The sequence below is a fragment of the Lissotriton helveticus genome, chromosome 3_1 (genome assembly GCF_964261635.1).
Source record: "Lissotriton helveticus chromosome 3_1, aLisHel1.1, whole genome shotgun sequence".
NCBI lineage: Eukaryota > Metazoa > Chordata > Amphibia > Caudata > Salamandridae > Lissotriton > Lissotriton helveticus.
The window spans coordinates 553,368,333-553,385,744 of NC_136061.1; the positions used below are offsets into that span (position 1 = coordinate 553,368,333).

Consider the following 17,412-nt stretch of genomic DNA (forward strand, 5'->3'; position numbering starts at 1 on the left):
CGAAATTCTACTGTAAGAAACCTTATTTAGGTTATCTTAACTGCAAACTTTTTTGGGGTATAGTTTGAGGCCTTTTAGATCCCCATTCTTAATGAAATATAGGATTTTTTTTATATTCTGCCCTGTGCTCTTCCCTTCTCTCAACTTAACATTTATTCACTCGGTGCATTGTTAAAGAGATATTTTTGTTTTATGGGCTGGGTGAAAATATACTTTATCTTGATTTAGGCTTCCACTGGTTGCCCAGGTTAGATTCTAAATTCTTACCTCTAGTACATCGCCAAAAAACTTAGTATACTTATGTACAACATTACTTACCCGTACGACATAATAATTGCTTTTGGTAAGGAAGTAACTTGGAATCCTCTCATATTGTGACCAAGTAGAGTCTACAGATGGCTTCCAAATATTCCTTCAACTCATTGATTGCCTAAAGCTAACTTCATCACAGACAATGTACTCATGAAACTGGACAATGGCAGTCTGTGTCTGAATTTGCGAATGGCTTCTAGATTAGGAAGTTCACATGTAAACAACATATTTATATGTAGAATTTGCACTGTGATAGGCAGCAGCATCAACCGTTTTAATACCGTGCCGTGATTGTGTCAAATATTAAATAACGGTCTGTAGAAAGTGATTCTAAACAAATGTAAGAAAATATGTTCGCTTTATAGTCGTTCAAGATTGCGAAAATACCCTTTAATGCCACATTTATGTATGGCTCTGTGAATGTGTTGATATTTCAAATTCAGCCTTTAAAATAAGAGAACGACAGGAAGGAAAAACTGAAGGTTTGCTGCTATGCATGTGGTATACATGTTTGGGACTGATCCCTACATTTGTAATCATGTGCAGTGCATAATGGATATGTAATATTCTGTTTAGCCTTAGTGATGCATATGTTTAACTGCATGTGAGGCACTGTATATCGTTTCATGATTTGGCCATGGTACTGCTATTAAATCAACTTAAGGCTATCGGATAACTCAATGTCATCCGGGGACTATGTATCCAAGTTTTCCAATTTACAAATCTTTTCACCTACGGCTTTAATCCAGGTGACTCAAGATTGTTACTCCCGTAATTATTTTGGCTGTTGAATGAAGTGCCTGACACTGATGCCATGGAGTTATCAGGTAACCTTAAACAAACCTATAATTATTAAAAACACATTGTAACATATTACGTCAAGCTGTAACACATGTCCAGGAACATTTAATTGAATTACCTGTAGTCATCATGTCAAGAGCAGCAGGTACCCCAATCAGTCGAGGAAGGCGTTGAGTTCCACCAGCTCCTGGAAGTAATCCAAGGAGCACTTCTGTGAGACCAACTCGAGCCTAAAGCAGGCAATAAAGAACGTGTCACATAAAAGCATCTTCTAGGCTACCCACAGTCCATTCACTCAAAGCATGATTTTAGCTACTAACATTAAATTAGCTAGACAGGGATTTATAATTTGTATCCAGTTTGGATGATCCATTTTGGATCCAATTTGGATAATCCATTGGTACTGTACTAACATTTAAAAAGGCACAATCCAACTTTTATAAGCGGGCATCATATTTAAGTATAACAAAAGATTGTTTGCATGTACAAACATACACTGTAGCTTGCTTTGAAAGGAAACACATCCAAGCGCTTGTCTTACCAAGGTTAGACTATGGTTGTGCAACTCTCTGTGGCCTTCCCAAATACGACTTGGCTCCACTTAGGGCCTCTTTGAACTCCGCAGCAAGACTGACTACAGGCTCCAAACGAAATGAGCACATATCCCCAGTTCTTAAATCTCTCAACTTGCTACCCTTTGAAGCTCGAATCCAGCTAAAGATTGCAATCCTGGCGCACAAAGCCCTTCACTACGATACTCCCACGTATCTGGTGCAAAAACTTGAACTATCTTGTGGGGAGAGGGCATCAAGAAGCGCATCTACTCTCCTCCTGAAACCGATCATCCTGAGCAAAAAGAGAACTTGTCACAAAGCCTTCTCTGGTGCTGCCCCTAAAATATGGAACTCTCTTTCTCCGGATGTATGCAGACTCTCCTCGACAACGGCTTTCAAACTGGAAGCCAAAGGACTCCTAATGAGCAAATTCATACCATAAGGGGTGGAGGTACTCATAAAGCGGCTGTTCTTGGTTTCTATCTCCATGGTACAACTAACAGTCACGGATCGCCTCTTCTGCATAATATTATACTCTATACCTGTACCACTGTTTATTGTATTTTCACAATTGCTGTGTACATTTCATTTTTGTCCTCTCTTCCAACGTATTGTAGAACACTCTGATATCGTTCGGGATCTTGTTTGCGCTATATAAAACTTTATAAATAAAATAAATAAATAATGATGAACAAGATACCACACAGCCATCTAGCCATCATACAGCCTAATCCAGGCTTTAAGGCAAAAGTAGATGCTAAGAGTATGCAAATTCTCCAAGCGTAATACTACAAGCAGAATCATTTTTAATGCCATTATGCTACAACCCAGGGAGCAGAGGAGTTAAGCACATGATAAGGAGTGTCTTTAGCCCTTGATCTCCCATTCCGATTCCTCCAGCCCTCTGTCTCTTGGTACAAAACTGGTCACTAACCTTGATTGCATAAGTGCATTGGAGGTAACTCCGTTAACTGGCACTTGGTGTTGCTGTGTGTTACAAAAGAAAAAGGCTGGGTGTTTGGTGGTGGCAGCAGCAGCAAGGCAAGGGAGCAAGTCATTTTTATAGTTTTATTAGTTCTTTTTCTCTTTTTACATGGTACAAAATGATGTTGTCATTAGTGCCTTTGGTTGGAACAGATATTTTTGATTGTGGGAAAATTCAATGGAAGAAAAGATGGAAGAAACCTTTGCGAAATGAACAGAAGAACTTATTCATACTGCTGGAGGTGTGAAAGTGATGGATTTAGATTATATATGGGATATTTAAGTGAATTTGACAAAGGTGGGGTAGTGCTTGTATTCTCCAAGCTAGGAGTGGGAATTATACAGCACGAAGAGTACTTGTTCAACTGTGGACTATTTGGGGACGCTCCAGTTTGATATAAATAGTCATATTAAGTATCTTAAGTAATATTTACATTCTGATTTTAATAAGAGTACAATTGATTTTATATTTAGAGTTTAGAGGTCTAGGGGCATATGTATCAACATTCCGTTTTGCGATTCCTAAATAGCGATTTTTAAGGAATCGCTATTTAGAAATCGCAAAATGGTATGTATGTAGGAAATCGCTTCTTTTTAGCGATTCCTTAAAATTCCTAATCGCAATTAAGGAATAATTTCCCATTCATTTCTATGGGCCAGGAGGCCCATAGGAATGAAGAGGAAATTTGCGATTCGCAATTTGCGAATCGCAAATTGTGAATATTTTCAAGGGTGCAGGGGTGTCTCAAGAACACCCTCCTGCGCCCTTGAAAATGACATGTGTGCGCATATGGTACACATACATGCCCTAAGGGGATGTATGAGCGTCAAATGGCACCTTTTGATGTTTAAAAAAAAGCTTTTTTAAAAGAATTCGCAACTTACCACCAACTAGAAGTTGGTGGTAATTTGCGATTCCTTAATGGCATTTTGGAATGTTTTTTTCCTTGATACATTGCATTTAAGGAATCGCAAAATTTGCAATTCCTTAAATGCAATCGCAAAATAAGGAATGGCAAATTTAGCGATTCCTTATTTTGCACCAAAAATGTTTCATACATACCATTTAGCGAAAATGGGTTTGCAAACGCCGGAATTCTGCGAATTTCGGCGTTTGCGAACCCATTTTGCTTTGATACATATGGCCGTAGGTGAGATATAAGGCAATGCCTATAAAAAAGAAAAGACAAGGGAAGCAGCCCAAATAAGTCTCCACTAGAGAAACAGTATTAGGGAAAGAAAGTGCAAGTAGAGAGATATGTTATTTAAAGGGAAATAGTGGAGGGGATGATTCACATTGTGTCTAACCCTGGATGTAGTATGTGAAGTGGTGCTCCGCGTAGTTCCACTGAATTTTAAAAAAACTCTGTAACTACGCTCCGCTCCAGGACCACAAAAAAGTCCAAAAATGTTTTTTAAAAACCCACTTAACTTCTCTTCTGCCTGCCCTCCTCCTCGCCGCAGTGTCTCCTTCTTCCGTTGTCCTCCTCCTCAAGTCCCTGTACGTATTACGTCTTGCATGAACTGTACATGTGCACTTCACGCAAGACGTAATATGTACCGAGACAAAGGAAGAGGACGGAACGAAGGAGGTACCGCGGCGAGGAGGAGTGCGTGCAAAAGAGAAGGTAAGTGGCTCAAAAATTCTTTTTTTTTTTTAAAGGGGGCTGGCTTTGTACTCCGCTCCACCATGGAGTCAGAGTTTTGCGGCAACTTCGCATTCTCAGTGGAGCACGGAGTTGGTAAAACTCTGCAAACTCCACTGTCGGAGCGGAGTACTCGGCCCGGCGTTAATTGTGTCACTCCAACAATGAAAAGAATAGACAGAAAAAAAGAGGGAGAAAAAGCACCCGGCTTCAGAATTTGTCTCGGACCCTGGAAGAAAGTGAAGGGGCAAGAATAATTCCGTCAGTAATTGAGTTAGCAGCCTCATAAAATAAAATGTGGGGAGACGTTTTAAGAGCTGAAAAGACGGAGAGAGAACCATAGCAGATGATCCAAGCGCAGATAAGATTACACTTGAGGTAGAATCTGTTCTCCTACTTTACGAGGAACACCTCAGTGAGTCCTTGTATATGGAGGTTGCCCTAATTGCCCTGACTCTCTCCTTCCCCCAAGTTTTGGTTATCTCTGGGGCCCTAAATAAAAGGGAGATGAGAGAGGAAGATGCCAAGCGAATTAGTGGCAGTATTGAACGGTCCCGTACTAAGATGTATTGAAATTTTTTGTACAACAGGAGGGTGGAAATGGTCCCTGGATAGGAGATAACAGGAGGCCAAGGATCAATTCTCAAGAAAGGTTAAGTAGCAAATCTTTGAATAATATACCAGAAACCCCCACCTGCCCGTCCTAGTCTATGCTGACGTAATGCTACTGATGCAGAATACTCTTCATGCGATATTAGAATCAGGGCTTTTAAATAATTAGGCAATGAAAAATCAAACTATTGTTTTAAAAACAATAGCTGATTAAATAAAAACTATAAACAAATGTATGGCAACCATGGTAAGGCCAGTAGAGGACTTTGCTGAAACCCAAGCTATCTCCCAAAGGGAGCCAACCACTGTTTTTGTGTCGCACCAACCAATGTTTGTGAAGAGGCGAAGTGATTATCTCTTTTTTTAGGAAACATTGGTCATATAGACTATGAAATAAAAACAGGGGACGAAAAAATAAGTTGGAAGGCTCCCAAATTAAAGAGGTGAAAACCTTCATCCATGCACAGAAATCCTCAACTATTGATGTTAGGGCTCAACATGGGCAAGGGTGACAGAAAAAGAAGTAAACAACATTAAGAGAAAGTTGATGGGTATGCAATCACTGAAAAATGATAAAGATGTTCAGAATGAAGAGTTATAGAGATAGGTAAAGCACACTGAAGGGACAAAGTTATAAAAGTGGGAATTAATCTCAAAGGGGCACAGGGAACAAAGAAAAACAAAACAGTCAGTGAAATACAATCTGCATACAAGTCAGAACCCATACCCCAAACAGGGGGAAGAAGAGTTTGCATTGTAAATGGATTTATCAAAAAAAGGGGGGAAATGGGCTAAGTTTAAACATCTAAAACGGAGTAGCTTGATTGGAATATTTAAGAAGTGTAAAAATATTGATACAATTTCCTCATAAAATATAAGAGGAGTTGGATTTGTGTAAAGAAAAGATAGGAAGGAAATTGCTAGGATGGATAAATCCATCTAGAGCTCTTCGGTCCTCCTCATCCAGGCTACTAGTAGTCCCGCGGTTCCAGAGAGTGAGGATGGGCGGCCGCTCCTTTAGAGTGGCGGCGTCCAAACTCTGGAACTCCTTGCCACTACCCTTAAGGAGTCTTGAGGATCTATCAGCCTTCAGGAAGGCGTTGAAAACTTATCTCTTCCCCAGGACAGGCTAGCTGCTGAATCCGCTGGTTCATGGCTCAAAGCGCCAGGATGCCCTTGGTGGTGACAGGTTGCGCTATACAAATATACTACAATACAATACAATACAATGTTGGTCCAAATTAATAAAAGACCTAGGGCCCGATGTAGGTAATTCCGATTTACCGACTCTTAAATACCGAATCATACCGATTCGGTATTTAAGAGTCGGTAAATCGGAAGCAGGCAGATGTAGGTAATAAATTACCGATTCTGTAGGATTCGGTATTTACCGAATCGGTAAATACCGAATCGCTATTTCCCATTGATTCCTATGGGCCTTGAAGCCCATAGGAATCAATGGGAAATACCGAATCGGTATTTACCGATTCGGTAAATACCGAATCCTGCAAGGGTGAACGGGGTGTCACTTTGACACCCTGTAGCACCCCAATTCCAGGCTTGTGTGTCATGTGGCACACATACATGCCCTAAGGGCATGTACACCTGAATTCGGTATTTTACCAACCAATTGTATTGGGTGATAAAATACCGAATTCTAAAGGCCTGTAGCACTGTAAACAGTACTACCTACATCTGGGATTTACCGAATCGGTAAAATGACCGATTCGGTATTTTCAATAATCGGTAAATTTACCAATTCGGTAAATTTACCGAATCTGTAAAATAATGGCCCCTACATCTCAATCACCAAATACCGGTCGGTAACGGCCGAATTCGGCCGTTACCGACCGGTATTTGGTGACCTACATCGGGCCCCTAGGGACCTATCTTCAGCCGTCTTCAGCCCGGCTTGCTTGAATCCAGTGGCAAAGTGAGCAAGGGACTCACGTCTGAGCATACCCTGCCACACTTATGGCGGCCAAAAGCGGTACAAAAGGGGGTGGTGATGGACGGAGCATCTGAATCAATCAAACACTCACACCCAGTCAAAAGAGCTTTTGGCCGCCATAAGTGTGGCAGGGTATGCTCAGGCGTGAGTCCCTTGCTCACTTTGCCACTGGATTCAAGCAAGTCGGGCGGAAGACGGCTGGAATGCCAGAAACCGGCCCTCGGAAGCTTGTTTCCGGTCCAGGGAAGACATGGCTTGGCAGTTCGGGCTGGACTGTTCCCATGAGGCACAGGGTCAGACTGATTTGCATATAGCCATGTCTGAACTGGGGTGGCAGAGTGGGCTAAAGAACGGTGATGGATTAAACCCAGATCTTTTGACTGGGTGTGAGTGTTTGATTGATTCAGATGCTCCGTCCATCACCACCACCTTGTGTACCGCTTTTGGCCGCCATAAGTGTGGCAGGGTATGCTCAGACGTGAGTCCCTTGCTCACTTTGCCACTGGATTCAAGCAAGCCGGGCTGAAGATGGCTGGAATGCCAGAAACCGGTCCTCGGAAGCTTGTTTCCGGTTCAGGGAAGACATGGCTTGGCAGTTCGGGCTGGACTGTTCCCATGAGGCACAGGGTCAGACTGATTTGCATATAGCCATGTCTGAACTGGGGTGGCAGAGTGGGCTAAAGAGCGGTGATGGATTAAACCCAGATCTTTTGACTGGGTGTGAGTGATTGATTGATTCAGATGCTCCGTCCATCACCACCCCTTTTTGTACCGCTTTTGGCCGCCATAAGTGTGGCAGGGTATGCTCAGACGTGAGTCCCTTGCTCACTTGGCCACTGGATTCAAGCAAGCCGGGCTGAAGACGGATGGAATGCCAGAAACCGGTCCTCGGAAGCTTGTTTCCGGTCCAGGGAAGACATGGCTTGGCAGTTCGGGCTGGACTGTTCCCATGAGTCACAGGGTCAGACTGATTTGCATATAGCCATGTCTGAACTGGGGTGGCAGAGTGGGCTAAAGAATGGTGATGGATTAAACCCAGATCTTTTGACCGGGTGTGAGTGTTTGATTGATTCAGATGCTCCGTCCATCAACACCCCCTTTTGTTCCGCTTTTGGCCGCCATAAGTGTGGCAGGGTATGCTCAGACGTGAGTCCCTTGCTCACTTTGCCACTGGATTCAAGCAAGCCGGGCTGAAGACGTCTGGAATGCCAGAAACCGGCCCTCGGAAGCTTGTTTTCGGTCCAGGGAAGACATGGCTTGGCAGTTCGGGCTGGACTGTTCCCATGAGGCACAGGGTCAGACTGATTTGCATATAGCCATGTCTGAACTGGGGTGGCAGAGTGGGCTAAAGAGCGGTGATGGATTAAACCCAGATCTTTTGACTGGGTGTGAGTGTTTGATTGATTCAGATGCTCCGTCCATCACCACCCCCTTTTGTACCGCTTATGGCCGCCATAAGTGTGGCAGGGTATGCTCAGACGTGAGTCCCTTGCTCACTTTGCCACTGGGTTCAAGCAAGCCGGGCCGAAGACGGCTGGAATGCCAGAAACCGGTCCTCGGAAGCTTGTTTCCGGTCCAGGGAAGACATGGCTTGGCAGTTCGGGCTGGACTGTTCCCATGAGGCACAGGGTCAGACTGATTTGCATATAGCCATGTCTGAACTGGGGTAGCAGAGTGTGCTAAAGAACGGTGATGGATTAAACCCAGATCTTTTGACTGGATTTGAGTGTTTGATTGATTTAGATGCTCTGTCCATCACCACCCCCTTTTGTACCGCTTTTGGCCGCCATAAGTGTGGCAGGGTATGGTCAGACGTGAGTCCCTTGCTCACTTTGCCACTGGATTCAAGCAAGCCGGGCTGAAGACGGCTGGAATGCCAGAAACCGGTCCTCGGAAGCTTGTTTCCGATCCAGGGAAGACATGGCTTGGCTGTTCGGGCTGGACTGTTCCCATGAGGCACAGGGTCAGACTGATTTGCATATAGCCATGTCTGAACTGGGGTGGCAGAGTGGGCTAAAGAACGGTGATGGATTAAACCCAGATCTTTTGACTGGGTGTGAGTGTTTGATTGATTCAGATGCTCCGTCCATCACCACCCCCTTTTGTACCGCTTTTGGCCGCCATAAGTGTGGCAGGGTATGCTCAGACGTGAGTCCCTTGCTCACTTTGCCACTGGATTCAAGCAAGCCGGGCTGAAGACGGCTGGAATGCCAGAAACCGGACCACGGAAGCTTGTTTCCGGTCCTGGGAAGACATGCTTGGCAGTTCGGGCTGGACTGTTCCCATGAGGCACAGGGTCAGACTGATTTGCATATAGCCATGTCTGAACTGGGGTGGCAGAGTGGGCTAAAGAACGGTGATGGATTAAACCCAGATCTTTTGACTGGGTGTGAGTGTTTGATCGATTCAGATGCTCCGTCTATCACCACCCCCTTTTGTACTGCAGTACACAAACAGCACCTACAGAAAGGTGACGCGGCGTGGATAGCGCAGGGCCAGTAGCCGTCAGGTGACGTGACAGTCTCACCACTTCCACAGTCGGATAGTGAACAAGTGCAACGCAGAAATACCATTTATATGAAGAGGACACGGCATGCATAGTACCACCCTCCACAATCGGATAGACCAGAAGTGCCAGACCTTCAGCACTCACTGCAAAAACAGCACTTCATGAAGGGGCTATCGCATGGGCAGCACACATCACCACAGTCTGATAATATACAAATGGCAACACTTCAGCATTCACACAAGGTACACGTGCAATGCGGGAACAGCATTTAAAGGAAGGTGTCACGTCATGCGCAGCACATGGTAAAGAAAACAAGAGCAGTTTCATGTTTTTTTTGTTTTGTAAACATTTCCAAAACATGCCTAAGAGTTTCTGCGTGACTCACTAGATAAATGATAATAACCTAACATTTGCCTGACTCTTATTTCGTTAAGACTAAAGTATGTCTTTGTGTTTCGGTAATTTAGCCGACTGATATCGTTGTGTGGGAATAATAAACTTGTTTTGGTCTTGTTTTGTTGGGACTTACTCTTATTTTGCGTATTTCAAGATACATTGTGCTTGTTTTAAATTTCCGTCCTGGGGACACTGGTGTGGGAGCACGGAGCGGCTGATGTATGTATTGGAGACCTTAACCGAGACCCCGTTACCGCGTGTGCCTTGTTCTCACGAGGAAGTTGAATGACGTACGAGAAGGGATGCAATTGGGTTAAAGGAAAGGGGAATACTGGCTGGCTGAAACCAGAATGAACAAAGATGTGTACGTGGAGCCGACGGGGGGAATGGAAAGTGAAACTGCATGCTGACTTGCCTGGGAAGCGGGACAGGAGATGTGCACACCACATGCGTGTGGCTATACGTGCGCGTACACCTGCTCAAATCGCCAAAAGCTCTGCGCGTACCCATCTCCTGTCCCACTTCCGAAGCAAGTCGGCAACAATAACGTCTCGCTGGCGACAGCGTTTCGCGCCAGATGAGTGACCTAAAAAAGTATATGTATGGATACAGAATAACAGAACTAATTGAAACACTTTTTGTAGGCCCATCCAAACTATCCCATTATCAATTAAGCGAATAAGGGAGGGGCAATCCGAGTGTTCTCCTCATGAATATTGATGAGGCAGGTCCTTTGCAACCCCATTGGAAATTGCTAAATGTGTCCGTGACACATTAGTGCATTATGTTTTACTAGTTGCAAAAAGCGACCCGCAAAACGGAACAATCGTACATCTGACCCATAGTTCATTACCTACTTGTGCATGCATAAATCTTGCCAATTTAAGAGCTCTGTTTAGATCTTGTAACATTTTTATAGTTCTGTCGTGCATATGCAAAAATCGGTGTATCCTAATCAATATGAGTTCTCAATGAATTTGCAACATGAAAGGCAACTTTGCCCTTTTAATTTTGAGGTTGAGAGGGCTATGCAACATAATGTACCTGTCCTGTCATTTCCAAGCAAATTCTGAGCATTATTATATGGCTGAAATGTATTCAGAAAGGGAATAATTAAAAAAGTACAGGAGCCTAATCAGGATCACATTCATTCACCAGACTATGGGGCCGATTATGATGGCGGACAGACCTGAGTCCGTCCGCCACCATGGAGCAGGAGGGAACCTCCGCATTGCCTGCGGAGTTCCCTCCTGTGCAATTAGGATGTGACCGCCACCCTAACGGTCACATCCTCTATTTTTACCATTGCGGCGGGTGCGGCTTCAAGCTGCATCCGCCGCAATGGTAAAAATGCATAGATTGCATTTGTATGCAGAAAGCGGCAGGCACCATGCGGTGCCTGCCGATTTCTGCATACAAATGCAGGGGGGTACCATAGGTACCCCCCATGTGCACTCCCCACCCCCCTTCACATATGGGGCCCACAACGGGCCCCCGCAGTGAAGTTACACATGCTTTTCCACGGCGGAAAACCCGCCGCGGAAAAGCATCTTTTAAAGCCCTTCCTAATATGGTGGACGGTGTCTGAGAGACACCGCCACCATAAGAGCTTTTCCGCCGCGGTTGTAAGCCAACCGCGGCGGAAAAGCTGCGGACGGAAACCAGGACCCACCAGCCATCCTAATGTGGTGGTGGGTCTTTGGTGGGTCCGCTGCGGTTTTTCCGTATCCTCTGGGCCGGCGGTGGCTTCCGCCGGCCCGGAGGATGCGGAAAAACCGCAATCATAATAGGCCCCTTAGTTTTTGAAATATTGGTTGAGTGCCTTTCCAGAGCTGCCTCCAAAAGCTATGGCTTTTTAAGTAATTTCCCTCAGACACTGTTGCTAACACTTGAGTGATGGCAGCTTTGAGATGGTTAGAGGGGTTCTTTCCGCTCAAGAACTGGCGTAATTGATCTCTTGGGCAAGGAGGATATATTAGGATTCTTCTGATAGGGCTCTGGGCTCTTCTGAGGGGAACATGCTAAAGGAAGGTCTTTTAGCTGGCCAGCTGCTCTTCACTGCTGAGGTCTTCTTTTCAACTTGCTGGCAATGTGCTAGAGAGAGACTGAAGTAATTTCAAACCATAGTGGGACACGACTATTACCAACTATTCCCCTTTTTCCAGGTCAGTCTGCCCAGGGAGGCCATTGATGGATCAGACTCACCAACTCAGCCTGCATCTCAAGTGTCCTTTGTTTTTGTATTCTGGTAAACCTCTATCAGACAATCTGAATGCAAAGAGAATGTCAAATTTTACTGCCGCAAGTTGTGAGACCCTGTGGCTATCAGGGAGGACCTTTGGTGTGGATTACAGTGGGCAATCCATGTGGGAAAAGAGATAATGGTGAGGACATTGCCCTCAAAACCTATTTTACTATTCATGCCAGAACTTGGTTTTCCCGGGGCCTGCCTGAGAGACACAATTCAAAGGAAGGAGTTCTCTATTAAAATAGTTAGTACTGAACCCGCCAAAAAAGCTAGGGCAGGCTCACACGCTAAACTTGGCTCCGTTGGAAAGGGTAAAAGAATTTGATTACCTAGGCATCCGCCTAACTGACTCTATGCGGTGGAATTCCCACCTCAATAAGTTACTTCTAGGTCATAAGAGGGTGGTGGGAGCCTTACTTAAAGAACAGCGGGCGTCCTCCATTAAACCCATAGCCCCCGTATTAGACATCTATAAGGCGAGGGGTGTCAGTGCAGCACTTTATGGGGCTGAGCTCTGGGGAACCGATAATATTGACCAGCTATCCAGCTCAGAAAAAAAAATTCTGAAGGTTTTGTTGGCCCTTCCCCAGAATACTCCAACCCTTCCCCTGCTTTTAGATATGGGATGTCGCCCTATTAAAGATCTGGCAATGCTGCGCCCCTATTACTTTGGGCTCGCTTGTGGAGGGTGCCAGAACTTGCAAGCTAGGCGGAAGGCCTAAAAGAGGTATTGTCATTGCCCGGGTGGTCAGAAATCAAATGGCTCAGGGACGTTAAATCCCTTCTAGGGGAGTTGGGGCTTGGGGAGGCTTGGCTAACTAGATCAGCCCCCACCAAGTCTCTTCTCAAGAAAATCTATTGGAATTGGGTGGACGAGAGGAGTAGGTCTGACCCTAAACTCTGTAGAACTGCAAGTGAGTTCCTTATAATTAAGGACATGCCCTCCCGTGAACCTTATCTTGACCTAATTTCAAAATCTAGAGATAGGGCTCTGTACTTTAAATTCAGAATAGGCATGCTTCCGATAGGTGAATTAACTGCCCGTTGGAAAATACCGGCCCAAACCTCGCCCTTTTGTCCATGTTGTGTAATCAGGGTCGAGTCTGTTGCCCATCTTCTTTTTGAATGCCCTGCCTACAAATCCCCAAGAGAGAGATGGTTAAAACCATTGTGCAAGGAGCTGGGGACCAGACACCACATAGTTGCTATGCGTATCCTGAAGTCGGATACCCGGCCCTTGTTTGTGTGTGGTATGGCTAAGTAGTTGGAATCATAAGGCTGTATGAAACTGTTTAATCACGGCCACTATGTTGGACCTTCTTAACTAAATTATTGTTATTGTGTAAATTTTAAACTATTTGTATGTATTTTTTATCTGTGCTATGAGAATGCTTTTTAAGATATGTTTTTATCGAAATAAAGCCTATTGACTGACTGATTAAAATAGTTATCTCTCTGTAACCTGTAAGCTACCTATTTTATATACATACACGTATATTCACGCCAACGCTCTCAGTTGCAACGGGTGCCGCTACTCACAGAGGTGATTCCACGTCCAACTAAACAACCTCCATAAAGAAACATAGCGCACTCAGGAGCATTTCTTTCCATATTTTATTTGAAAACCCCCATAAACTGACAAACAGATTCTTTGCTGTCAGCAATCTTTTAAAAAAAACATTTGTAACATGTTGCTTCTGGCAAAAAGCTTTCCACAACAGTTAATGATGAGCTTACACAGTAATTGCTACTTCTTGCCATGCAACTGGTGCAGCCATTTTACAAATATATTTACTTTTATGTACTTTTTCCTTTTCCACATATTTCTCCACATATTTTAACAGTATGACACCAATATTCCCATTATTACTAGTCCATCAACAATCGATTATAAATAAGCAATAAATACTTGTTATTTTGTTTTATGAAGGCTTCTTAGTTCTTCACTCTCCTTTATTTCCTTTGCTGACTTAATACTCTGCCTCCTTACATATGATTAAACCCTGTATGGCTATCTGTGCTTTTAACCTTTCGAACAAACATATGATCTTGTTATTTTGTATATGGTTATATATATTTTCAATGAATACATGTGAATTTGTCTTTTCTATGGTCCCTATGGTCACTCTCTGATCTTAATTATCCATAGTCATTTCATTAAGTACTAAATGGACTTTGATAAAGTGTTACAGAGCTAGTATAACATCATCCTATTGCACATTAGTAACTGAATAAAGTGACTCCGTGCTGACAATAATTTTAATCATCACTCCCTGCCCTTGGGTGACCATTATACTCTAATTTCACACTACAAGGGCTTAAATAAAGTGTCCAAGTGCCAGAATAAACTTATCCTATTGTACATAGATAAATATTTTAAAGTGACTGCGTGCTAGTATAATTGTATCTTAATTCAGTCCTGAGTGGAATTTCATAAAGTGTAAAGGTGCAGATGTAAACGTATTTTGCTATGCTATCCTCCATCTGGGTCAAATAAAGTAACTTAGGGGCCCATTAGGATGGTGGGCGGATTGCCCCCGCCAGGCTTGCGGTAGCCACCGGCGGCCTGGCGGCGGCAATCCGCCCGCCATCCTCACTGAAATGACCCCAGCCACATTAGGATGGCCGGGGGGTCCGCGGCGGACGGAAAGACCGTCCGCCGCTTTTCCGCCCCAGTCGCCTGGGCGGAAAAGGTTTAATATGGTGATGTTGTCTGTTTGACACCATCAGCCATATTAGTATGGGCCCAATCTGATGTTTTCCGTGGCGGCATCGCATGCGGTCTTCACTTTGGGGGCCCCCTGCGGGTCCCCGGAGTCAAGGCGAGGTGGGGGTGCACACAGGGGGTACCTGTGGAACCCCCCAGCATTTGCATACACAAAGCGGCAGGCATTTTTAGCATTGTGGCGGGCGGTGCACTCAGCACCGCCTGCCGCAATGCTAAAAATGCATGCATGTACACAATGTTAAAAATGCAGGATGCGCCTGCCCCTGTGGCGGGCGCATCCTAATACCCCCCCACGGGACCCCCGCCCTTATGGCGGGCGGTCCCAATCCCGGGAGGATGGCGGGCGGGCAAAGTCCGCCCGCCATCCTAATGGGCCGTATTAATCAATTACAAACTTACTTCTTAAAATTGCCTTTTTGCACTAAAGAATTGACTTCCTAAATTCTCATTACATCACCAACTTATATTAAATATCGCACTTATGTTTACGCAGTTTCTATTCTGGTCTATTTATAAGTTCCCTCCAAAATTTGCACAAAGATATTTTTGGGGCAAAAACTGTATTGAAAAATCAATATTAAAGTGGCAGGTGTCAATTACCCATTGTGTCTTCTAATGTTTTCCCAGCTACTCTCAACGTATTCCTAATATTGACTACAAAAACAAAAAAAAGTGATACCAAACCACTACTAGTGACCCATACAATTTTATAAAATATATATATGGTTTCTTAATTTCCATACATACCACTGTGGAGCCTATTAAAACCTTTCTAAATTAAGCTGTCCTAATTTCTATCTTACTATGTAGGGGGAAAAACGTCCTGGCTATTATGAGTACTATTAGTAGTAATACATATTTTATCAGGCTCCAGTTCACTGGTGTACATGCATGTATATACTAAGTATATGTTTAGATTCGCTATAGTGATTTGTGCACAATTTACCTTGTGTCTATCATATCAAAACCTGCTTTTAGTCCCTGTAGTTGGTTTAATAAACGGTTAATAATGTTTATATTCCAACAACATATGTTGCCACATTGCTTTCCACTGCTAATGGTTTGTATTGAGCCTAAGCATGATGTGATCATTTGTTTTGCCAGTCCATGTTGTCCATGTACTTTGTCGCTCACTTTCAGGAGTGCCTGTATCTACCTTATGCTGAGGATCACTGGTTATCAAAATGTACCTTTAGGAATTATGAAGCTCCTAAAAAGCTCCAGCAATAAACTTGCAGGTGCACAGGCTTTCCTAAGCACACATGCCCAAGAATAGACAATCGAATGGGGCTCAACTTATCAACCATGTCACTTTACAGCGCCAACAACTTGCACATTGTGACAACACATGTATTATGGATATTTATATTTTACCATATAATACATAAACAAATGTATAAAGTGTAACATGCATTCAAATATACAAATTTAATAAGAAATCTTTTTAATGTCTATACCCAGATTCGCTTAGCTCGGCTGGCAACTGTGCGTAGGCTTATGGGGACTTTGTGCCGCCACACTGCCTTGAGGATTCTAAGAACGGATTCTTCTGCGCTGTATGCTAGAGCAAAAGCCACTTTTTCGAGGCAGATGTGGGCAAAAAGAAGACAAGCTATCAAATGATGATGTTCTATGTTAGTTTAAATGACGATTCGTTGAGTATTGATTTTATCAATATTACAACTCATGCCATTTAAAATAATTGTAATTATATTTATTACTATGCATCCTATATGATGTGGTTTTAGGCAGCAATATATTAGCACTGATTGGATCAGGAATGTTGGGGGATTTTTTTGCATTGAAGGAAAACTTTTATGGTCTTGCCGAAATAAAGTAACTTTGACTTGACATATTTTAATGTAGTCAATAAATGAAATATTAAAAATTGAAAAATCCTTAAAACAAATAATGTTAAATATAAAAAAGCAACTAATGCTATGAACTCTACTTAACCAACATTGTGAAATCAATTGGAGTCTAAGGATATTAACTATACCATTACTCACTCTATTTTATGCAATAATAGGGAAAGTGTTGGACTTCGGAGGGGGAAAATTTACTATACTCACTCCTGTCTGTGCAACACAATTAAAAGCGCTGCTTTTAGGTGGGATGACATTTTCTATTCTCACTCTAAAGAGCGCAACTGCAAGGGAAGTGTTAGACTTAAAAGGGATACACATTTACTATTCCCACTCCAGTCTGTGCAACAGTAGAAAAGCGTTGGATTTCAGAGGGGTAAGATGTTCTATTCTCACGCAGTAGGGAAGACATTGATTTCAAAAGAGATTCATTTTACTTTTCCTACTGCAGCATAAACAAGAGTAGGGAAAGTACTTTTCCTCAAACATTACATATATAAGTAACACCATGAATGTAGAAAAAATAATAAACTCTTAATATAAAGATTAACATAAAAAATATATATAATATAAAAACATGATTCTATTTACATAATTACTATTCAATAAAATAATTATCAATTAATTGTTGTTATTCAATTAATTAACCTCTCATCCCTTACCCCTATATACCTTGAAGCCTGCAACTAAAATATACCTTAAAAAATTACTCTGCAATTTACATATTTAAAAATCGATTAAATAATTTACAATTAATAAATGTTAATTACTTAATTAACTTCCCAGCCTAGACCCCTTCAAGCCTA

At 43.1% G+C, this 17,412-nt stretch overlaps 1 protein-coding gene across 1 annotated transcript in view; it reads right to left on the bottom strand.

Annotated features, from left to right (window-relative positions):
* The window catches only part of LOC144822681 (peroxisomal bifunctional enzyme-like), a 499,488-nt gene that overhangs the window by 292,144 nt on the left and 189,932 nt on the right, over positions 1 to 17,412 (bottom strand). Inside the window, exon 4 of the mRNA XM_078680454.1 lies at positions 1,232 to 1,343. Within this exon, the coding sequence (XP_078536580.1) occupies positions 1,232 to 1,343 (112 nt within the window). The remainder of the gene's footprint in view (positions 1 to 1,231; positions 1,344 to 17,412) is intronic.